Source organism: Astatotilapia calliptera, chromosome 11 (assembly GCF_964374335.1).
Source record: "Astatotilapia calliptera chromosome 11, fAstCal68.1, whole genome shotgun sequence".
Classification (NCBI taxonomy): domain Eukaryota; kingdom Metazoa; phylum Chordata; class Actinopteri; order Cichliformes; family Cichlidae; genus Astatotilapia; species Astatotilapia calliptera.
This window is the reverse complement of record NC_137432.1, coordinates 9,989,036-10,013,540: the sequence shown is the minus strand read 5'-3', so window position 1 is coordinate 10,013,540 and position 24,505 is coordinate 9,989,036. Positions and strand designations below refer to the sequence as shown.

At 39.0% G+C, this 24,505-nt stretch overlaps 1 protein-coding gene across 3 annotated transcripts in view; it reads right to left on the bottom strand.

The window, feature by feature from the left end:
• Positions 1–710: 710 nt before the first annotated feature.
• Positions 711–24,505, bottom strand: part of deptor (DEP domain containing MTOR-interacting protein) — a 35,435-nt gene continuing 11,640 nt past the window's right edge. For 2 of the 3 annotated variants that reach the window (XM_026183580.2, XM_080307776.1), the window contains exons 5-10: positions 18,225–18,403; positions 12,864–13,046; positions 11,932–12,084; positions 8,661–8,731; positions 8,212–8,316; positions 711–4,417 (exon numbers count right to left, since the gene is read on the bottom strand). In XM_026183580.2, the coding sequence (XP_026039365.2) occupies positions 4,295–4,417; positions 8,212–8,316; positions 8,661–8,731; positions 11,932–12,084; positions 12,864–13,046; positions 18,225–18,403 (814 nt within the window). In that variant the 3' untranslated portion in view covers positions 711–4,294. Of the gene's footprint in view, positions 4,418–7,216; positions 7,552–8,211; positions 8,317–8,660; positions 8,732–11,931; positions 12,085–12,863; positions 13,047–18,224; positions 18,404–24,505 lie in introns of those variants that run through there. The other variant, XM_080307777.1, reaches the window with a different exon arrangement.

The window sequence follows — 24,505 nt, the reverse complement described above, 5'->3', positions numbered from 1 at the left end:
GAAAAAATCTCATTTCGCCCAGCTCTAATATATATATATATATATATATATATATATATATATATATATATATATATATATATATATATACACTTTTTTTTTCTTCCTCAGTTCAGCAATCTGTATATAAGGATCTGGTTCTGTTGATACAGAAAGAGAAAAATCTTTCCTTGGGTCAACTAAGGAGCAAGGCAAGGGCTAAAATTTACCAGTTTTATACACTGCCACAAAGAAGAGGGCAGGGTGTATAATCATGTGTAAGCTACCAGAAAAAAACTCAGCTAACTTATTTATTATAAATGTTATAATCATTCCACTGGTGTCATTTAAATTGCAATGTAAAAAAATTAAATTAGTCTCATTTGAATGCCGTGCTTTGTATCTGTTCACCTCCTTGTTTGTTGTGTGGTCCCCACACTTGTAACCTACTTCTTTAGAGTGAGATGAGCTTCGAACAGGACTGCCTGATGAAAGGAGGCTGTCTGGGTCAAATGCACAATGGCATACACTACAAAGAGGTCCGACAGTTTCGGTCCAGATTATTCCTCTGAATGATGGACTGACGTGTGCTGTGGATCAGGTTCACATTATATATATATATATATATATATATATATATATATATATATATCAAAAAGGTGAAATTTAGTCATACTAAGTGCATGAAGAGGTTCAGACAGTCCTGAGGATGAAACCACAAGCACAATGAATTTGTGAAATCAGTTTATTTATTTGACACTTGATCAGCTCTTTAATACATTCGAACTTACAATGAGATTTAGCTTTTTTGTGAAAAACAGACTGCTACTGTCAGCTTTTGTTGTTCTGATAACAAACATTCAATCTCGGATAGCAGAAAAAAAGAACAAACAGCTGTGCTGAAAATGTGTAACCTCTCATAGCCAAGAATCCCCATTGATCTTATTACACATTAAAGTTGAAGTATAGAACCGGCAACGGCACAAAAACGAAGACAGCGGTGATGTACGTTCTGTCAGATCAAATGACTGTGCATTTGTTATCTATACAACACTGATTGTCACTAAAACTGAAGCTGTGGTGACTTGGAGCAACCACCTTGCAAAGTTGCAAATGACTGAACAGAGAAGAGAATGAGAGGGGGGAAAAGAGGAGGAACAAAGTGACCACCATCTCTTATTGGCAGCAAACTCAGGTCTTAAGGCAAACGCTTTCGGTTAACAGTCAGCAAACTCATATAAGCCAACCTGGCACAACCCCTTCAAGATTTAACACTCTTGAAACTTTCTTCTCCTCCAAATCAAACTGTCATCTGCTTCTGTCCAATGAAACTGCATCAAACATCTACAGAAGAAAATCACAGATCACTTTCCAGATGCACAAAAGAAGAATTACTAAGTTACAAACTGCATATAGATGAATTTTAATGAGAGAAAACAGAGAAAAATTGAATCCATACCAAGTCTAGATATTAACATTAAAGATTAATGAAATCGCTACATCAGACTAATGAAAACCCAGAGAAGAAATTATTTTGTGCTTTGAGATTTCTTTCTAATAAACATATTGTACGGTTGCTGGGTAAAAGCAAAGTGCAACTACTTGAAAGCGTTTTGGAGAACATTAATACGATACATTAACAGTACAATATATGGCATTATCCATGTAACAACGTGAGCAGATTACAGATTTTGAGGCAAAATTCTGTAAATCTGAGGAGGACATATTCGGCAACAACATATTCCAGCTGTTTAGATCATTGAATGAGTTAGGCCTAAAATCTGCTGTTGTATCTGAAATGATTTGCCAGATAAATCAGATGAAGGAGTGGGCTTTAGATTAGGAGATAAAGCTAAACAAGCACATATTTACATTATTTGACTGCCTACTACATCCAAGCACATTAAGATAAATCAATGAATAGTCGACTGAATTAACCGGCAACGGCACAAAAACATATTTGGAGGTAGTTCACTAGGACATATTAACTCTACAGTTTGGCTGTAACAACTGTGAATATACTGTGGTTGAAAACAAAGTTTACATTTCTGCATCTGTGTTTTTTTGCAGTAATAATTTCCTCCTCCAGACATGGAATATAGTTTAGTCTAAGACAAAACAAGGAACAAGTGCTGCTCAGGACTACAGACACATAGTGTATGAACGATATGAGTATCACTTATCCATGCTCTGTTTTTTCTAAATTCATGCTAGTATGTATAAACACAAGATGGCACAGTAGTAACATACGCGGGATCCTCATATTATTTAGAGGCTATAATTCAAGCCTGATCTAATCCACTTAGCTTCGAGCTACATCAAGCTGATTCAAGGATTTAAAGATTCATTAGAAACAATTCTCTTATTTACCTTTTTCCCATTGAAGCAGTGAAGTGATAAACCTGAAATCTAAAGAAAGAATTCCAAAGCAACGTTATTAAAAAAGAGAAAGATAGCATCATAAACAGTGGATACTTTACTCACGTTTCACATGTTTACTGGTTTACATCACAGTAGGAATACGACCAAAGTGTTTTGGCACAGAGCCTTCATTAGAGCCCAACTCTTATTTCTCTCAGTTTGAAAACTAATTTTGAAAAATGAAGCTATTTTTCGCTCTGAGTAAAACCTGTAGGGTCAAAAGCTTGTTTCCACTACTACGAGAGAATTAAAAAGTGTCATCCGTAGGTCAAAAATCTGTCTTATTATCTCAAAATTCAAGTTAGGTATCTCAAAATTTTAACTTACTGACTCAAACTTATGAAAAAGTTAAAATGAAACCTTCAGAAAAAGCTGGAAAAAAGTCCCCAAAATGAACAAAATGTTCTTTGATTCTGAGGAAAACTGCTCCCTTTATTTAAAATGATTGAATATTCAGGCGTGTCGCTCATTTATCTGCTACTGGAGACAAAAATCAGACAAGGCCATCATACATTAAATTTCTGTACATATACATCTTTTCTTATCTGTCTGAAAACTCTTTAGCGCATACACGATATGGTGCTTGATGTGTAACTGCGCCGCATGTACAGATAATAAAGGAGAAAAGGATGTGGGGGAGGGGCGGAGGAAGTCATTCTTCCACATTAGTTTCAAATTAGGGAAGTCTGATTGAATCAAATTCCCCCCAAAAAGGACGCTTCAGTCAACCAAGTGCTTTGGTTGTTTACTTCTTATCTTTATTATACATCAAACATCAAATGATATATAAAAGTTAAAAGGTCAATCAAATGTTCTCTAAGTTTACATTAAGGCTGGTTGGTATGACTCCAATTAGAGTCATTTTTATTTTTAGTATTCCCTCTTTTGGCAATTCTTAATGGTATGTAACACATCTTGTGTCCACATCTCAAAGGCAAGTATAACAGAAACCTCCGAATTCTTTTAAAAAAACTACAGACAGTGATATTGTCGGTCACTGTCTATTTTCTAGGCTGCATATAAGGTTAAAGTGCCTAACAGAGCGCTGTCACGGGTAATCAGAATAGGTTACAAGGTTTAATGGGAGACAGGTTTTCTAAAGCCAGACTTCTAAACTTTGTGTCTGTAAGTCTTTAATTGCTTTTCTATATACAATGTGCTTATTAATGTAGCATGTAAGTTTATCGCCTTTATAACATTCTTAGCAGCTAGGAAAAAATCTACCTCAACATCGATTAAGTTGGTATTTTACATTTTCCACATGGCGACGGCAGGTGTTTGTCTTTTCCCGTTGAACATAATGGTTCCATTATGGCACCCCTGAAAACCCTGAAATTACATGTAGTAGCAGTGTGAAGTGTGTCTTCCTGTCCTTCTCAGCAGAGGGCAGTGTTGAGCCACCAGGAACAGCTCACTGGAGTAGAGGTTGCTTTCATGGCGCCATGAAATATTCGTCCTCATTTTCAGCTTTCTACTCTCTGATCCACGAGTTATAATGGCAAAACTTAATTTCACATCTTCTCACATCCTTTGAACACACTCTCCAGGGTGAGTTTTCTGACTCCAAGCTCTTCCGTGGTGTCTGTTTTGGTTCTGTGTGTCAGTGTGTGAGTGCGCACACCACGAAACCAAAGGAAAAAAATCCAAAACAACCTAGTTTCTCCAAATATTGACTCGTTTGCTTGACTACAATAGCCTCATTTTTAAGCACACACACAGTTTCTTGGTTATCCACCTTGTTCAAACAATGCTGGAACAGAGCTAGTGAGACGTGGTTTCAAGTCTTCAGTGTTTCGCTCTCGATGGGGTTTTGAGGTTAAGTACTACTTCAGTCCCCACATTTTTTCCTGCATTACTCTTCTGAGAGGTTTCCTCTTGGAGCTCTCTTTAATGCTTACACCTCCTCCATCACTTCCATGACAATCGTCCGCGGACCGGTCAGGATCAGGTTGCTGACGGTTCGGTAGTCGTGACAGAGGACGTTCAATCCGTTCACCGCCACCACGAACTGACACACCTGGAGAAAGTTGACAGAAACAGGAGACATGCTTGATCACCTTTAATGCCACTCATAGAGAAAAAAGAAAAGAGGCAGATAGCGATATATTTAATTATAGCTGCAAAAAACTCCCCAGATATTTACAATACAGCCTGTAAATAAGGGCACAACTATTTGATTTGAAATTACGAATTAATTATATTTACCTACAAATACATAACGGTAGACACACATAAATAAGGAGTTAACAAGTCAGGTTTTTACAGGAAACAATTATACCATACGTAAGTAATGTGTGAGTAATTTTGATGAGCAATTTTGAGTATTGATGTGCTATTATTCAACTGTATTTTTATTTTATCAACATAAATGTGATGAGGACTATTCTCTCTTACCAACTTACAAGAATAAAAAGATCCCATCAAAATTTGCAGCCCTATGTGATCTGATAATGGAGAAATTCATTGTCCTACTTCATAATACAACCCACACGCTGAAAAGTGCAGTGTACTTACAATGAAAGTTACTCATACATTACCTACAATTACTCACAGTATAGTTATTTCTTTGTTTCTTATAAAAACCTGACTTGTTATATAATACAGGTGTATTTATCTTTAAGGGCTTGTAAGCAAATATAATTATATTGTAATTTCAAATAAAGTACATTGAAATTCCTTTTAATTACAGGGAAATTATACCCTTAGTCGTGGCCCACATTGCAAAGTTTTACAAAAAGCCATCAGGCCTACAGAAGAATTCGAATTTTATTCTACAAAGCCGAAATCTACATTTGCTGCAATGAAAGACAGCCTGCTATACTTTATCCAAACTGTGCTTCTCTCTGTATCAAGTTTTCATCTGTAAAGCTCTACGGTCAAAGCTTATAAGTATAAACTATAGCTGCCTTACTCCTGCCTTACAGTTCTTTGGGCTTTAAGTTGGGAAAGCACATCACTGAGGGGATAGTGTGAGTGCCCTTTGGTCTTGTTAAATGTTCACTTATATTAATAGACAAAAAAGTGTCTACATCTAGTAAGTCTGTTCTTTCGTCAAAATTATAACAGTAAATTAAAGACACATGTTATTAATAACCTGCCCCAGCAAAAGCTAATAAATCCCCTACACTCTCATCTGAATAAGTTTAAGGCTTATTTTAAAACACAAAAACAACCTAAAAAAAAACTTGGAAGCTTTAAGTTGTGAGCATTCAAAGCAATAGGTGGCCATCTTTTATATACAGTCTATGAACAATTATACAAAGGAGCATTTGGCCGTCCTTCACTTTAACATGCAAGAGTGCAAATGCTTCTGGGTTGTCTTTTTTTTTTATCAGCACAAGTTTCAGTGTCAACACATGTAACCTAACACAGGTGTCAGTGAGCACAGAGCACAGTCATAGCTCAAAACTGTGAGCTCACTGATGTAAAAAATATAACTGAGTTTGAATAACAAGAGGTACAACATGATTGCCTCACTCCAAACCACTCCTGTCACGCCTGAATGCCCCCTATGTTATCGTTTAACCACTTCTGCAGCTGCAGATAAAAATAAGGCGTCTTTTCAAAACTGCCTTCTAGCTGCCGTTCTTGCAACATGATCCTGCTGCTGTGTTTTTTGCAAACTTTTAAACCACATACTCACTCACATAAGCACTCCCTGCTTTACTGGCCCCTAAAAGTTTTTTTTTTTTTCTCTTCACGATGCCAAAAAAGATCGATTAAGAACAAAAGCACCTCATTATTCTGATATTTTAATAGCCCATAAATCAACCACGTGCAGACAGCCGAGGAAAGATTGAAGAAAAACAAACTCTAACAGATAGTTTATTGACTGTGCATACAGGAAACATTATGCATGTGGAAAATTTCTTGGAGTGAACAGCTACCTAAACTTGCCTGTTACACAGAAAAGTGAACACATGCAGAGAGCGGCCTCTAGGAATATTCTCACGGCAATCGTTGCTCAGTGTTTTTCCAGCACTCCTAAATGTTTCTGTGCTAGAAAGCTCAAAATAGGCAAAGGAAATAAGAGGAAAGAGAGATTAAGTGTGATGAAGAAGAGGGGGAAAAAAACGCCAGGCTGCTAATCCTATGTAGCAGAGGAATTTAAGACCCTCACTGTAATCACACCCAGATCTCTACGGGCTATACTGCACTATTTTCAGAGCCAAAACAGTCTTCTTCATTCTTCTTCATTTGACCATCTCATCTTTATCTTTGGTTCCCTGAATTCATCTCTCTAGTCTACCTTTCCTTCCAATATCTTTAACGATCTTTAAACTACTCCCCATCTTATCCCTCCTCTTTCTCCCCTATCCAAACATTCCTTCTCTCGGGCTGCAGGGTTGTTAATCTTGGCTGGACCCTAGCTGGATGAAATGTTTCCCTGTGCTGAGATGGTTAAAACCCCTCTCACAAAGTGAAATGACAGAAACAGGAAAAGATGCAACAAGTTAAAAGGTGTGTGAAACGACTCGGCTGTAATCTGAAGACGATGACTTGTCGCTTTTTTGGATTTTTGCCTGGACTGTAGTTTCAACATCTGACAACATGACGCCCCTCTCAGGACTGCGGTCTTCTTTCATTAAACAGTAATAAAAACACTCAGGTGAGGTGGAACCTCCGAGGAAACGTGAGGAGTGCGATTAACTCCACACAAATAAACTGATGACGATACTGCACACACCGCTGCACACGAGGAACTTAATGTACAAACCTGACACGATGGAAATCAGATAAAGCTAATGTAATAATCTGGTTTTTGGCGTGGTATTTATTGGCTTAATGGGTATAAAAGATGCTCAACACAAACAGACCATGTTAAATGTTTAATAAAAATGGTGCACAATTAAAACAGCTTCCACATGAGGTCTTCATATTTTGTCCCAATTAAGTCCAAAATAAGTTTAACACACGTGAAACGCTCTCTGAACGACAACACCTTTATGACTGACTTGAACATGTTTCTATGGTAATAATCAGTCACCAGAGCAGAAGTGATATTATTTCCAGAGGCTCTTTCCTCTTTTAGTGCTAATACTCAAACTCATCTCCTCTACCTACTTCCTCCTCTTCCAGTTTTCATCTTCAGCTCATGTGTCTTCGCTATGGCAACCATCCTTTCTTTCAGTCAGTTGCACACATTTTCTCCTTTAATTAAAAGAAAACATCCCTGTAACAGAACAACTAAATGATGTGTACTAAAGGATATGGAAAGTGATATGTACACAAGAAAGCCCTTTTGCTTCCATCGGTGACCACCCTACATGAGTAACACGCTATCAATAATTAATTTCTTGTTTTTCAGGCTCCTTCTACAATTTTTTTCAGTCATTGCACTCTGGCCCCGCTCTCCATGTTGTGGTAAAGTTGCTGTGCTCTGCATTCCCAGGATTCCTTGCTGCCATTCTGTTGACATACCTTCATGGCAGCTGTAGCAGCACAGCTACCATTATCCTTTCATACTCCTTGATTTTTTCCCCACCCCTACTACAGCACATTTGTGCCACTCTTTCCTCCCATCCTAGCATCCTCCTCCTGTGGGCTGAATCTACAAAAAGAATCCTTAAACTCTTGTTTGACATTTAAATGCTTCTCCGACAGTCTACAGACTTAACGGAGCTGCCCTCTTGAAATCAAAATCCACAGCAAAAAGCATCCGCAGAGGTGCAAAAAGCAAGTTTATGTCTCAGATTTCACTAAGAAGTGCGTGTAGTACATCTATTGTTCTTCTCTTCAATTCATCTGATGACAGAAGCCTGCAGGGGTTCATCATTCTTTCAGGAGTTCACACATTTCTACCAGTCTTACCTTCATGCCAGCAGCGGCAGCAGGTCCACCTGGATCCACAGCCTGGATGTGACAGGGTTTGCTTCCTCGCACCACAAACCCCCAGCCCACAGCATCGCCTATAATCTGAGGACAACAGCAGCAGATGAGACGCAGAATATCCCACTTCTTTTCAATCCCATGCTCAGTGACTTTAGATGGTGAAATAATGTACTTTAAAGTACTGTTTGCACATTATACTTTGGATTTTTGTCGTGTGATGCTCAGCTGAGACTCTTTGGTGATCACACTTAACTTAAAAAGAATAGGGAGGGATGTATGTGTGCTGTCTGCTTACGCCCATGAATCATGGGACCTTTCACATATATTCGCGTGTGTCTGTGTGTATGTGAGGACATGTGTGATTGCTCAAATAGTCTCCGTTAGACCTCAGCTCTCTGTGTGCGAGTGTGTGTCTGTGTGTGTCCTACAGTGAATGTCTTCTTTATAAAAGGTCCTCCTGGTCTCTGCAGCTCCTCTGGACTCACTTGTCTCTTCAGGACTTTTGAGAAAGACACATCAACACAACACACAATGTTACAGCAATAAGACGACACACTGGCTTGGGCATGCACACATGAAACAGGTCTATTTTTGGTTAAACATGTACGTGTGTGTGTAGAAACTATGAGTGTTGGTCACATGCTAATAATGCCTTTGAGGCACCCTGCTTCCTGAAACAGTATAGCTTTCCTTCCTCTAGTTCAACTTCCCCTTACCAGTACTTGCATCGACATGACTCTCCACAAGGATCCAAAAGACTTTTGTGTCTTATTAATTAATTAGATTAAATTAATTGGAAATGTCCTCATTTTAAGGAGGAAAAATGAAAAGAAATTGGAGAGCAAAAGGTGAGATACAAAAGTTAAAATAAATAAGATCTTTCAATGCTCTTTAGACAATGCTCTTTATTAACAACTTTTCTTAGGCTTGGTGATCGCATTATTACTGACTGCTATGATTTATGAGCATTTATGATGAGTCTGTGAATGAAGCTATAGTTGCTTTATGCGATGTAATGGCCATAAGTATGAAGCGTCTGACCATAGTTTTTCCAACTAAAGCCTCTCCAGGACATTAAACTAATTGATTTCCCGCTAGCTGTTCCCACTCATCTATTGGACATTTCCTTCACTTTGTTGTTTTCCTTCCTTTAGGTCAGGTCCATTGACCTTTTCCATATCATCTTCTTAAATATTTTATCAATATGGTGTCTCAGTCAAAGAAGCCCTGACTGGCCAAACCAAAGTTGTTTGTTCCAGTTTTGAAAGCTTTTTTATTGAAGATTAAGTCCAGACAGATATTCATGCCTCACTCCTTTTGCTTTTTTCTAGTTTATATCCATGTGAATGTGAGTGCGAATGGTTTTCTGTCTCTATGTTTTAAGTTTTCTTATGCAGGGTGGTGTTTCAGTTCCTCATCTCCTATAATAGGACCTATCATAGGGCTGCATATGTTTAGCTGATAGGCTTTTAAGAATAGCCAGATCTCCTTTACCACTGGAGAATTGGAGGGTCTAACAAACTCTTATGTCTATAGCCTCTGTAAAGTAGAAAAATACAAATAAGTAAGCAGCTTTCAGCCTTTGTGTGCACATTGAGTTCAGATTTCAACAGGTGCTTAGTATTTAATAACAAACTATAAATCAACTCGATATGTGCCGCAAAGATCACTGAATAACTCTCAAAAATCTAAAAGCAAAAAATGCAAGGACATTTCTTAGAAAGCCAGTGGCCCGTGCTTGACAAATCACTTATGGTCTACATCGCAACACTTAACTGTAATCTGATAAAGAAGAGGAAGTGAAGTGCAAAGGACCGCTAATCCTCTAGAGCTGGAAATTTTCATAATCTCTCTGTGGAATTCCAATCTGATCAGATATACAGGACAATTTCTCTTAACATTCTGTTATCTGCCCCCTTTGTGTCACGATGACATAACCTTTTTTAATGGTGTGACTTTATAGAAACAAAACACTGGTCAAAGCTCACCCCATTCATCTTATATGGAGTTTCTTCCTCCTCGTATGTGAAGCAAAAGAGAAATACCCTTACTCTGTGTGTGTGTGTGTGTGTGTGTGTGTGTGTGTGTGTGTGTGTGTGTGTGTGTGTGTGTGTGTGTGTGTGTGTGTGTGTGCCTTCCTCTTCCTGCTCATTGTGCACCATGAGCAAGTGCTAATGTAAAAGGGGGGGCTGCTGGCACAAAGAAACTCTTGTCGAGGACTCTGCTTGAATCAAACACATCAGAGGACACCTCAAAGTAGCCAAAATAAAACACTCAGAAACACACACACGGCTCAAGGGCGTCACTGCCAAGTTTTCAAATCTGCACAGAGAATTTAAAGCCGTTCATTTCCAAATGACAGGTATGATTGTCACTTTCCTTTAAGCAGTGCATATCTGCTTTCCACTGAAGTAAACGTGCGCTCATTAGGATTTTTCTTCAGCATGTCTTCCCACAGAAAAACAAGCTAATTCACAGTTTGCGATAGAATAAATGTGGGTTAAGCAGTCTGTTATATGACCTGTTGTGAGTCTTCTATGCGTTTAGTTGTCAAGTTTGTAATATGGATATTTGTCAATTCGAATTATATAGGATTTCAACTAGTCCACCTGACGCCTCTCTCACTGACGGCAGCTGATTCTCACGCTTCATTTCCTTCTTTCCAACTGAGCAAGTCTGAAGCCTAATTTAGTAACTTTAATTTCAAAAAACACAAAGTAAAATATCTAGTGAGAAACCTGCTGTGCAGTGGAGGTCTTGTGTTCCTGCTACACAAACAGCTCTCTTTCTGTTTTTTTGTTTTTTTACCACAGGAGTGTCAAACATACAGCTGGCCTGGCCCCCAGACATCACCCATGACCTGGCTTATTGCAACAAACTAACTAAGCACCAGATAACAGTGTTTTGCTTTAAGTGTTACATTAAAGAACAGAAAAGTTCCTATTTTTCAGCATTTACAATAGAAATGTTTCTCTTTTTTGTTATATTGAGTCACTGGTTAAAAGAACAGCACAACAACCTTTTCTGTCATTTTAAGCATTTAGTCATTAAAGTTTACGTCAGGGGACCTGTGCTGATTTTTTATTTATTTATGTAATATTTCTTTATACAATGTGGAAAAACTCTTTTCAAAATTTAATTTATTTTTCTTAAGAAATCTTATGGAATAAATGTGTGCTTGGATTTCTTTACACTAAAAGGACGGGGAACAGTTTGTAGATCCACACAAGCTCAAACTGGGCTCTGTGTGCACCACTACATAAAAAGGGTTTTGACACCTCTGGTTTAGCACGTGACAGAGCTGCATGCAGCAGCACACAGACTGAAGCTGTCCACTGTCTAAGAGAAAAAGTCAGAAGTTCTTTGCTTCTCTAAATGACCGCTTTAAAAATCCAAAGTAGAGCCACTATATTAAAAAATAACTTTACAATTAGTAAATAACATGAATCTGTCAGTAAGAACACACAACAACTAAAATCATTTGGACTTATTCCCATTTATTAATGAGGTTAGTTTAAACTATTATAACTGCCACTGTCTACTGAAGACTTCATTTAACTCTATATGCAGCAACTTTAAACCACAGCTTTAGAAAACCTGACAGTTAAGCGACGATATAGTTCTTGCTCCATAGTTTTTTTTATGTTCAGTGGGAGTGGGGCCCATTACAAAATACACTCGATATCTATGTTGTCATACCAGATTTAGGGTTGCAAAGGACAGGCGGACTGCTGCTGAGCGTAGGACTGCTGCTGTAATAACCACTGCTGCAATAACCGATGCTGCCACAGCTGCTGCTCATGCTGCTCCGACGAACTCCGACAGACACCTTTATCTCTTTTGTGGGACTCACTGAGACAGAGAAACACAAACTGAGTTGTTAGTCTGAAAGACAGCCAGAAAAAAGAGAAAGAAGGCAAAGCAGAATAAAGGCTTGATTTACAGTTCACCAGTGTGGCCTCTGGAGCTGCAGACCAATCTAAAGACAGGAAAAACCAGCACTACATAGAGCCCCTTACTTCATTCATATAAAATATTGAGTCTTTTCTCATTGGAATATATTGTGTAACCTCCTAAGTAGGTTAGGCTTTTAATAACTATTTAATAGTTTTAAATGTGCATGCTTAACTTTCTCTTTGTTTTGCCATATTTTTTGTGCCACTTTGGTGAGACAGAGACTTTGTGCTCTGCTCTTATGCCTAGTAACACAAACAGGGCTGCTCTGTTATCTTCATAAGGCAGACACCACCAAGGACACAGGTTACGGAGAGTGGATTTGGGTATGTGTGTCAACAGAAGATAAGGCAAACTGGATAAATATGCCACTGAATCAAATAACCAGGGGCAATATTTAAACTGCTTAATAAGAGTAATGTTTCATGAACACATGGACACAGTGAAGGTTTCCTATGAAAGGTGACAAACTTCCCAAGGTCTCTACCAAACGTCTGCGAATACTCTCACGGAGGAGCTGGGGTTCAGCAAAAGTTTAGATTTAAAAAACAATGTTTTACTTTTAAAATGACTGAAAGGAGGACACAGATTATTTAGCTGATCTGTCAGTTTGGAATTAAAGGAAATAATGAAGCAAAGCTTTTACACAGTTACTGAGAGTCAGATGGAGTGTGCACCTGAGAGAAAGCTGGTGTTGCCTCCGTCAGAGCTTTGTTTCCGGAGACAGAAGGGACTGTCGTGGCTCTCTGGGATGCTGCGCCCTCGCTCGTGAAGAAGTTCAATCAGTCGCCGACGTCGCCGGAAGTTCATCCTGAACTGGTAGAGGAGCGGCCCATCAACAAAGTGATTCTTGTTGGTGACTAATAACAGGGAAAATGGACATGAAGATCATAAATACATTTTGTTATGTATCTGAAATGTATAAGCTTACTCCTATTGAGCCTTGATCTAGAACCTCAAACGCAAGTAACAATTTCCCTGGAGCTGCGCTAGAACACGATGACCACTGAGAGCACTGACCTCACTTATTTTCGCTGTGCTGATAAGATGAGATATGAGTACATTTTTATCAAAATTAACAAGCATGCCAAGGTGAAACTAATCACGTAAACCGGTCAAACTGCTGTCAATGTCACTGCTCTTACTGTGGTTTCAAAAGAGGTGAGATGCACAGTTTGAGAGAGAGAAGAGAAGCTGATATTGTCTTCTTCCTGGCTGAATAGTCACATAATGCCCGCGTGATGTCTTTTTTAACCCCCTCAAAGTATTTTGGGGGTTTTAATCTTTTCAACCAACCAGCTATAGACAGAAACCCAATTTCCTGTTTCAGGTTATGTAAGTTAACCTCTTGAAGCCAGATTATTGCCGTCTAGAAATGAGTTCCTGTTAATACTCACCCACAAAACAATGCAAAACAGCACAATACAGTCAGGGGGTGGGTCTGTGACCCAGCGTCTTTTCATTTATTTAGTATCGTTGATTTCCTATGTTAAAATAATGTTAAATTCAGGTGTTATTCTTAAGTTAAGGGTGTAGTTGAGTTTTTTTGTATTCTGTATTACTAATGAGATACGTTAAGTTCTAGTATTATTAGTTTGGTTGAGTTTTTAATCTGGTTTATGTTTCTTCTTCTAATACAGTATGTCATGTGTTTCATGTTGTCCTGTCTATGTCCCATTGTGTTTCCGGTTTTATTTTGAAGAGTCTTGTGTTCCATGTTCATTGTGTTTTGCTTCCCCTGTGGCATTCAGGTTCATTTATGCCAACTGTGTTTCCCCAGGTGTTTCCACTTTCCACATTACCCTTTTGTGTATTTAAGTCCTCTGTCTTCCTCTGTTCTTTGTTTGGTTGTCTGCTGTCTCAACGTCAAGTCACGGCTGGTCACAGAGTTTTATTTCTATTGCTTAGGTTCATGTTTCATGTTATAGTTATAATAGTAATTTAGCTGCTCCCAGTTTAGTTTTGCACCAGCCTTGTCTTGTTTTCCGTTTTTGACATCAGCACAAAATAACCGGCTCACTTTTTGTTAAAGATTCAGTTCTGTCTCTCCCTTGTCTGCTTTCGGGTCTGCTCCACAAACACACCGGCCATTCTGGCTGTGACAAATACAACATTACTCCACACTGAAATAGCCAGACTATTAAGGTTTTAGTGAACCTAAAGTATATTTAAATAACTGATGTTTCTCAATGCCCTCCTTTTTGGAGAAAAAAAAAGAGAGCTGTAGAAATCATTATTTCCTTCTTAGTAATGGCTGCTTCTTATTGGATATATATATATATATATATATATATATATATATATATATATATATATATATATATATATATATATATATATATATATATATATATATATATATATATATATATATATATAAATATATATATATATATATATATATATATACATACATATACATATATATATATATATATAAATGTAAAGTTCAGATTTGTGTGTAATGCATTACTGTAATCAAATTACATTCTTCAGTAGTGCAGAGACTCATTACTGTAGTAAATCAAGCATTCACGTTACAGTTCGCACTACAAACGTTTTTCAGTTCAGCACGCGGGCAGACAGAATGTAAAACTGTAAGAATGACTTTCTGTCCAAAGATGAAGCTTACTTTATATACTTCTAATCACAAATAGCTGGAAGAAAATAAAAATCCATCCCAAACAAGAGCTTAAAGGTCTCGGAAGGTTAAAATATAAAGTAAGTTGTAAGAAGAAAGTCTAAATGCGCAGGTGTCCACTAGTGCATGTTATGTTATTACAATAATCATTACATAATGAGCCTTCTCATAGTCATTTCTCATTTATAGGTATCATGCATTTTTATGAGCAACACACATTTGGCTCGTGGCCATGTCATGCATCAATTTTGTGGTTTCTGTCAGCTCAACAAAGTCCCTTTATTGTGTTTTTTAAAAGTAAAAAGCCTGTACTGTGCTTTACACTCCTCTTCACAGACTGACGTGAAATGCTGGTTTTTCTTCTGTAATCTGATTTATCATGTAAAGCCTCACCCCTGGTGATGACAGCTGGCTCCTGGCTCATTGCCTGTTGCACAGTGATATATCAGCCCTGCTCTGTTTAATTTAAGCATTACCTGGAACTCTGTCATCTGCTTATTCTGCCTGTCTGTACCTCATTCAGAAGCACAGTGTAGGAAAACATTTTCCCCAGCGCGCCACACTAAGCACACTGACCAAACACAGGCTTTGGGCCAAACACAAAGTAGATCCATCCAGACCAACCATACATCGTACAGATGAATGTGACTACGGACCACAACAGAAAAGAACAGAAATCTGGCTGGTTTACTCTCCACCCCCTTTATAATGTGTTTTTCATGGGAACTCGGGGTGTGTACGAGTAAGCTATTTATAACTTTACTGCAACACAGTGTTGTTAACAACATACACAGTCCACATATTATTTCTGTAATACTAGAGCACTTATTTTTGCAAGGGGGATGGCAGTGCCGTGTCTCTGTGACGGAGCAAATGAAGTTTTCTATCACCTTAAATAAGTGACGTAACAAGGCTGCTGTTTGTGTTTTTGTGTGTGTGTGTGCATGCGTATGTGTGGAGTAACACCACTTTCCAAGTCCCTCGAGATGCTTAGTTTTGCAGCAGTCCTTGAGAGATGGAAACTAGGAAGTGAACAAGAGAAAGAGGGGCCAGATGGACCTACTCTGTGACGACAGGCATTCAGGCTGAAGAGAAGCAGTAGCAAAAGGGAAGAGTTGGTAGGAATAACTTGATAACATATGATAAACCACCTCTCCATCACTCATGTCTTTCCTCTTTCTTTTTCATCTGTAGGTTATCATTGCCTCTCTGTTTAAATCTGTCTGGACTGCAGAACATGGCAACCATGATGTACAGCAGTGGCATTTCAAAAACGTTTTGTTCCGTTTAGCTATCTACAGTCTGGAATCCAGACATGACGACCCCCAACACTGTTGAAGACATATTTTCCTTAATGAAAATACAAAGGTCATGTGATCTCTCTGCAGCAAGCCAAATTAAATCAGACATGAACGGGAACCAGAGAAATTTCATGATGCAGTTATGACCCAGCAGAAACTCATTCAGGGTCCAAATAACCATCATTCAGCAAAATGCCAACCTGTCATGGAAGCCCTGAACAACAAACGCAGAACCAAAGCCCCTGGAAAAATACTGACATCCACAGTGTGTGAGTCAAGCATGTTCAGGAAAATATCAGCGACACCTTAGCAGGTATTAAACGCACAGTTACAACTGGACACGATATGAATGTATATGTCAGTGATTACCCTCCACACAAAATTGTGTCTGCACAAACACAAGTTTTTAAAACATCAAATTTGTTCACATGCAAAAGCACTTTTAAATCAGTTGAAAGCGACCTTTCGGAAAGGCTCACCTTGCATTTCTGTTTATGCACATGTGTTTGTTCCTCATGTCTGGGTTTTCCCCCATTTAGCTCCCACGTTCACCTCCTCGCATTTATTCCATGCCTCTCCTCTCTGTCATGTGCGTTGTCACCCATTGTCACTTCCCTGTTCCCTTGTTAAGTCAGAGTGTCTTAGTCCGCCTTTTTTCCTGTTTTATTTTGACAGTCACGTGGTCTATGTTAAGCGTGTTTAGTGTTGCTTCCCCTGTGGCGTCATGTTCGGTTGTATCAGCTGTGTTTCCCATTTGTTTCCAATTCCCCTGATCACGTCCTGTCTGTATATATTGTGTGAGTTTTCCCCCGACCTTTGTCGTCACATCTGCTTTACCCGTGGCTCTCCTGTGTCCCTCCTGTGTTTTCAGGGTTTCTCTAATGCTCAGATTTCTCTAATGTCTTTCCCCCAGTTCAGGCGTTCCTCTGTTTAGTTTGTTTTTTATGTTTCTCCCCGTTGGGTATGTCTGCCTTAATAAACGGCACGCTTCAGTTAATTCCTGTTTTCATTTTTTGTGGTCTGCATTTGGGTCCTCACAAAAAACACACGCCTCGCATGTCAACTGCATTGTTACTTCTTTTACATAAGTTCTTCAGTTATCTGTATGATGTTTTAAACATTTCTTTGCATTGGCTTATACTCATCTCATTGAGGATACTGATGAAGAGAAGACTGATCTCCAACTGTAAACTGCAAAGTGTGCAAAGGCCAGAAACAACAATCCGCTGCTTGGAATATGGCAATAAATCTCTCCAAGAACTTTGCAAAGGTTCCATATAGCAAAGGACGCACATAGAAAGTGATCCTCAAGCTGAGTGTATTTCAGCACCATGCAAGAAACAAAAGCTTGATTTCCAGCAGGTGACAAAAGCACGAGGTTTCTATGGAAGCAACGCTGTTGCCACAGTATTATGTAGTATGTATTAAGTATTATGTGTTTTTTACCAACTAACAGTACATGAAGTGAAAGAGCTTGTGTTCTCATTAGGAAGAGGACTTTTACTGCTATGTAGGCACATATATAGTTTAATAATATACATTTAACTGGCAATCACATGGGTGAAACTGCATCTCAGACAGTGCAAATTAGCACAAAAGTAATGGAGCAATGCCCCAGTGCAAGTAATTACTTTCTATAAGTAATGTATTGAATTAGAATAAAAATATTTTAAAATACTGTAATGTAAAACATTACTTTTTGGGGGATAAATGACACCAGTGCTACTCATAAGCAGTGAAATGCATTCCCAGTCAGTGTGACACTATAATGTGGGTCAATTCAAAATGGCTAGAAGCCCAAAATGGGCAGTGATGAGTTTTAAGGAGCAAAACTAATAAAGATTTCATATTTTAGGCACCCTTTAGAGACCATATTAACCTAGTTTTTGTTGTTAGGTTTGAGGCCTACTTATGGGTATTGCCTAGAAAGAAACTGTAATTTAGGTTGGCTCTATCTAGACATATCTATGACACTAAAACGGTAAACTGGTAAACCCTTTGCTGACTACCAATTCAACGGGGAGATAAATGATTGTACTGATTAACCAAATAACTGACAGGAGGAAACAAGGCCCTTCCCTTGACTCCATCCTCACCATGCTGGATGATCCCATGTTCAAGAAGCCTCCGCCCCAGCTGTTCAGCCTCCTCCCTGGTTGGCATCTCCCCCTCCTGCAGCAGCCAATCGATGAACTCTGAGGCTACCAGCGTCCGCTCAAACGACTTGCCTTCCTCCTCTCTGGTTTGCAGTAGGTTGTTCTCTGTGTTCATTAATCTATGGAGAAAATTAGAGCGAACAGAGTAATGAAGTTGAGACCGAGGGAAAGGAGTGATAGTGGGGTGCTGCAGAGATGAAACGGCACATTTGGTGCACGTGGTGCACCTGGCACCGACAAATTTATTTAAAGTTACAGTGATTTTACATAAAAGTCTCACCTAGCTGTTGGAAAATAAAGTAAGGTTTTATGGAAGCTACGAGCCTTTGGTTGAGTGAAAAGTAAACTTTCTTCAGAGGTAGTTCCCTGTGGAGAAAACCTTATAAACCAGCAACTCTGGTCATTCCTTCACTCTCTAATCTTCACTTTCAAAATGCACAAAGCCTGTGCTGTAGCTGTCTCCAGATTAGCACATGAGCAGTGTGCATAAATTCAAGCCATTCCTTAAACCTCATATATCAAACCTACACGATTACAAAGTAAGTACACTGAGGCAAACCTTCTGGATAAGCTTCACTGATAAATGGAGGGTTGTTTTTTGGAATCAGCTGAGTTGAATGTAAAGGCACAAGATTTAATATAGTTTCCACAAAAACACAAAAAACAAAACAAGGATTGCATTAAACAGGTGTTGTAGTCTGTTCTGAGTGGCACCCGGTGACAGACTCAAACAAAAACAGGCATGTGCACGCCTGTAAGGAGCAGAACTGTCGACTCGTTCGCTATCCCACTTTCTCAAAACCACATTCACACCTGTCACTCACACGCAAGCACTCACCAGCCTATACACTTAAGCAATGCCATCAAAGAGCTGTGCAAGTTACAGGGGGCTTTCTGCCATCTGCATGTCAAAACATATGCTTAAAATGAAATACAGCCTCAAAGATGTATTTTCTACGCTGTTGGTCCTGTTCTGCTGGCACAAAACGTATTCCCACATTCAGTTTTAGTGGCTTATCAATCATTCACTGAGCGGTTAATATCACAGCCTGGACTGTGTATTACACACAGATATCATGCATGAATGAATCAGCAGTTTGGAGATTTGTATAAATAATCATAATATTCAAAGAACTTATTCAAAGAAGTAATAATTTCAACATCAGATGCATCCAAAAGCTTTGGGTGATTTGGCTCCAGACTAAGAATCAGCCACTAACTTAACATTTGATCCAAGCAGGACAGAAGAACTAGTGATGGGATAATCTTTAAAGCTATATTAATTTAACTATGGAGGAGACAGTTTCCGTAAGTCCCTACCGGATCAGCGATTCAGTGATGAGATTAAACCCGAATCTGGAGATGACAGACATATTAACGAGAGCTCCTCTGGGCTTTTTTTCCCTTTTTTTTTGTAGAGTTAGAAGAGAAGATGTCACTCCCATGTCTGTGTAGTAACTATTAACTATTTCCAAAGAAACCATCAGATTAGTTTGGCTTAACCAAAGCCAAAAAGCTGTTCAAACCTCTACAGACAAGTGTGCAACTATACTCAGCCAGGAAATTGGCAACATAACCCAAATGCAAAAAGGCACTGGTATAATATGTAAGTTAATGAGCTTTAAACATACTGACAGGTTAAGTGTGTCTCTGTTTCTTGCCTTTATTCTAAGCTAGGCTATGCACTCTATTGCTATCATTGGAGAGTGGCCTTCTCATCTAATTCTCAGAGAAGAGCAACTATGCCAATACATTTCCTGCCATGCATTTATTTATTCGCTTTTTGTATAGGCAATCCACAGTATATCATTAATCAGTATATGTAGTAAGCAAGTTTTACCTGGCACAGACAAACCTCCTACTCTTTCAACATCTCGATGGAGACAAATTAATATTTGATTGGAAAGCTTTAGCGACAAAACCATTAGTCTCCTGACAGAACAGGTTCTGTGCTAAGTAACACAAATAGAGAGACTAATGAAAGAAATGAAAGTAAATGGAAAACTAAATGAAATCCAACTCAGCTGCAGGATGTGAAAAGCCGCCTCTATAAAAAAAGCACATTCATGCTCTCACTGTGGTTCATTAAACTTTGACTGACATCCACAGAAAACCGAAACTAGTCAAGAGAAGAACTATGACGTCACTGAGTTGCTCACAGGGACATAGTGTTATCCTCAAATTTCAACCTTTGGGTTGAGTGAAATATAGAACAAGTGCAAGCCCAGTGTTGCTCAAGTCTTTAGTCATTTAAGGTCACTGGCTGGTTTAGATGCAGAATTTTGAAGGATTGGTGGCTTTACTGGAATAAACTGCTATGGCTCACATTAGCAGCAAACATCATAACATGCTGTTAAAAGAAATGGACACAATGTTCCACAAGATCTGGTTACACAATGCAATTTAATCCATTTTAACAGGTAAAGTCAACAGATCGTGTTATGCTACCTCCAAGGGACAGGCTCAGTGAAGTGAACTCTGAACTTTGAATAGTAACCACTTAAGTAATAGAAAGGACTATGACGCTTTGCATACACATATAAATGGATCATGGAAGCATTAAGTGGAACAAGAGGAGTTGCCACGACCCTGATATGAACTCAGAGTGTCTGTTCAGTCAGTTTACCTAACTCCGAGTGACAAACACTGAGACTTGGCATTTCCCTGCTTTTAAATTTAGTCTTTCATATGGGTGGGGTAGTGATGACTCTATGGCCAAAGAATAGCTTTTAAAGGATGCAACACTAATGGTTATGTAAGATGGGCATGGTGAAGTGGTTTGCACTTCTGTCTCCCACAAGAACCTAACTGGTTTGAATGTATCTTTGTGTGACGGGCATCCTGAAGTCCAAAGGCGTGCTGATTACTGGCCTTCTAAACTGGCTGTAGGTGCAAACAAGAGAGTGAGTGGTGGTCTGCACCTATGATGGGCCGATGACCTGTCCAAGGTTTAGCTCTTCTTAGGGTTTCTAAGAGAAATATAAAGAGAGAATATCTTGTTCTTGTACTTTTAGATTTAACAGCAGCATTTGACATAACTGATCACAGTATTTTGATTGGCAGGTTAAGGTCTTAAGTGAGCATCTCTGGATCATCTCTAGAACGGTTTTCTTCTTACCTCAGATTTTTATCAGTTGCTGCTGACATGTTTATGTTCTCATCTGCCACTTTGTCATGTGGTGTAAACCCAAGGTGCAGCTCTGTTTGCACTACAACCACTTAAGACACATCTTGCGTCTCATATAATTGTTATGCAGATGATATCCAGTTGTATACTTCTTTCTCTCTAACAAATGTTGCAAAAATATCTGTCATTCAAGACTGTATTGATGCTATAAATAACTGGGTGACAGTTAAGTGTCTTTCACCTACACTGGGAAGACTGGTTCTCTTTTGTGTTCCTGACAGCTTTGTTCCCATTGTGATCAACAACCTTGTGTATTTATGAATAAAATGACTGAACCTATGGTGAACATTTGATGATGTACATTTGACTAGGCTCTTCATTTTGATAAACATTAATAGCCTTGTGTGTGACTGCCTCAGTCGAATGGTGTCTAAATCAGAATTAGAAATGATTATTCATGGCTCTGTTTCCTCACAATTGGACTATTTTAGTAAACTGGCCTCAGTAAGTCATCTTTGAATCACCTACAGATGGTCCAAAATGTGGCTGTGAGGGTACTTAGTAGGTCCTCTAAGTTGTCTCATTTGAAACCAGTTTGAGATTTAGGTGATCACGTTCAGAGCTTTGGATGGTCAAATGCCTGCTTACATTACCAAACTCTTTCTCCCAAATATAAGGTGCAGGTCCCTGAGGTCTTCTGACCAAAACCTGTTGGTGGTTCCTTGTTACAGACTGAAAACTAAAAGAGACTGTGCATTCGAGGTTGCAACTTCTAAACTATGAATGCTCTTCCACTGAGATCTGTGGACTCAACTTTCAAAGAGCAGCTCAAGACTTAATTTGTATAGACTTGCTTTTAACTAGTGGATATTGCTGTAGTTTATTATTAGTTTTGGGTTTTTTTTATTTCCTCTTTTTATGAAGCACTTTGTGATCCTTATCTTGAAAGGTGCTATGAATTATTTTACTTACTTTACCCACCTGCCATCTTATCATGAGTCACGCTATCACAGAATATGAATGGGATTGCAGCAGTGAGGGGTGGTTTTTGGCTGAGCTGCAGGATACCAGGTGGGGCAGATTAATTCAGGGAGCAGTGCCAGGTGGAATGATTGGCTCACCTGCTATAAGTTGCTGATCAACTTCTCTCTTTTATGTATTAGCGTGCAAGGGCTGAATGGGGCGGATGCACTTTTCTCCACTGGGCATGCTCACACAAGTGGACCTTGTGGAGTTTATGCAGTTATGGCTACTTACAGCTTAATAAACTAAATGCATGCACTTCCTTTACACAGACTGTGTAGCAAACACATTATGTGAATGACACCCTGCAGTGCTAAAAAAAACCTTGTCATATCAAATAACCTTTACTTCTACAGTCCTAATCTCAGGCTCTTAAATGAAGGATTAGTTTAACACCTTTACTATGACATAAGTTCACTTTTGCAATGCTGTACTCCAATCTTTTTTTTTGCCTCCATCCTAAAAAGTTTGATTCCTTTTTTGATGAATCTTCCTCTTTTAATCACTTATTATTACGACTTCCTACTGAAACAAAACAAGATTTTCCACCACTGGAAATGTCACATCTCCTCGCAAACATAAAGCAGTGACCACACTCACAGCTATAACTTGTTATGTTAAGGAATTAAAGGTTGTGTGTCTCTGACAGGGAAAAAAACAAAATATAGGTTAAGCATGATGGATGTCTGGAATGCGGAAAAATGGTCACCAATAACGGAAAGTATATACAATTTGCAGCTGAAGTAGAAAACATGTAAAACCACCAGTACACTGAGTGAGCGCTGTGGTTCCTTAAGGCTGACCAGGCTCAGACTGAAGGGCGGCCTTGGGAATGAAAAGCAGTCTCTGCTTTTGAAACTGGTGTGTTTTATAGACTTGACAAGTCCTGTGAAATCAACAAACATCCCTGCCTGCCCTTATCTCGTTGTCTGTACGCACTGATGTGGCAAACGTTGATGAAAAAACATGAAAAAACTCCTGCATGAACGTGGGGAATGACAACAGCAGCGCACAGACAAGAGATTGTATCTTACATCTTGTAATGTACCTAGATTAAATCTCAAATGCTGGCTAAGGTGATCTGCATCAAAGCTGTGCAAATGAAATAATTTCTGTAAAATTTTCATGTTGGCACAGCGTCCTTCCACAGTTCAAAGACATGCATTAGGTTAGGGTTTCCACATTCAAAACTGCGTCTCTCTGCGTTAGCTCGACAGACCTTTATCCTGCCCAGAGTGTACCCTGTCTTTCACCCTTTGACAGCCTGAATAGGCTCCAGCCCCCTATGACACCAAACAGCTGTTGTGTGTGCACCAATGGGCAGAAAACCCACCATCCGTCACCAAAGAACATAACTCACAGGTGCTCCAGTGAGGCTACCAGAAACTACTGCAGGTGTGAATGTATGTGAGGATAGAGCAGTGTTAGGCTAATCTCAAAAAGGCTCAAATTAAGCATGTAGGTGCATTCTATATATATTTGACCTGTTGCCAAAGGCAGCTCGAGATTAAACCGCCAACCCTGAAAACAGTGGGCAGCCTGCTCTACCACCTGAGCCACTTGAATTCAGCTACTCAAAGGTAATTTATTATATCAGAGATCTACATGAGCATGATTATCCTCTGAAACTCTGGGCTCCAAAACTGTGCAGTTTGGGTGCTTCAGATGAGACACTCATCATAAAATATTTTACTGTAATTAATCAAAATTGCACATGACAGAATAAACAGTTTTTGTCAAACAACGAGTCACTAACACTGATGTTTTTGAACCTAAACATTTCAGCTACAACTCTGGATGGTACTTTGACCCTGAACAGGGGTCTCTAAGGTGGAAGAGGTTAAATTCTGTAGAAATTCGGGCATAATCAACAAGAGTGCAAATGCACACACGCACAAACAGCTACATGATAAACAACGTTTTAAAGTGTCCCCTCTGTCGCTTAGGAACTTCTGTCAAAATAACTTCTTGTGGTTTGTTTGCAGTATGTTGTTTATGTTGTTTTGACAGTTGATGGTATCACAGATCAATTAACGTGTGACAAGAACTGTTTATTTTCCAGTAGAAGAAA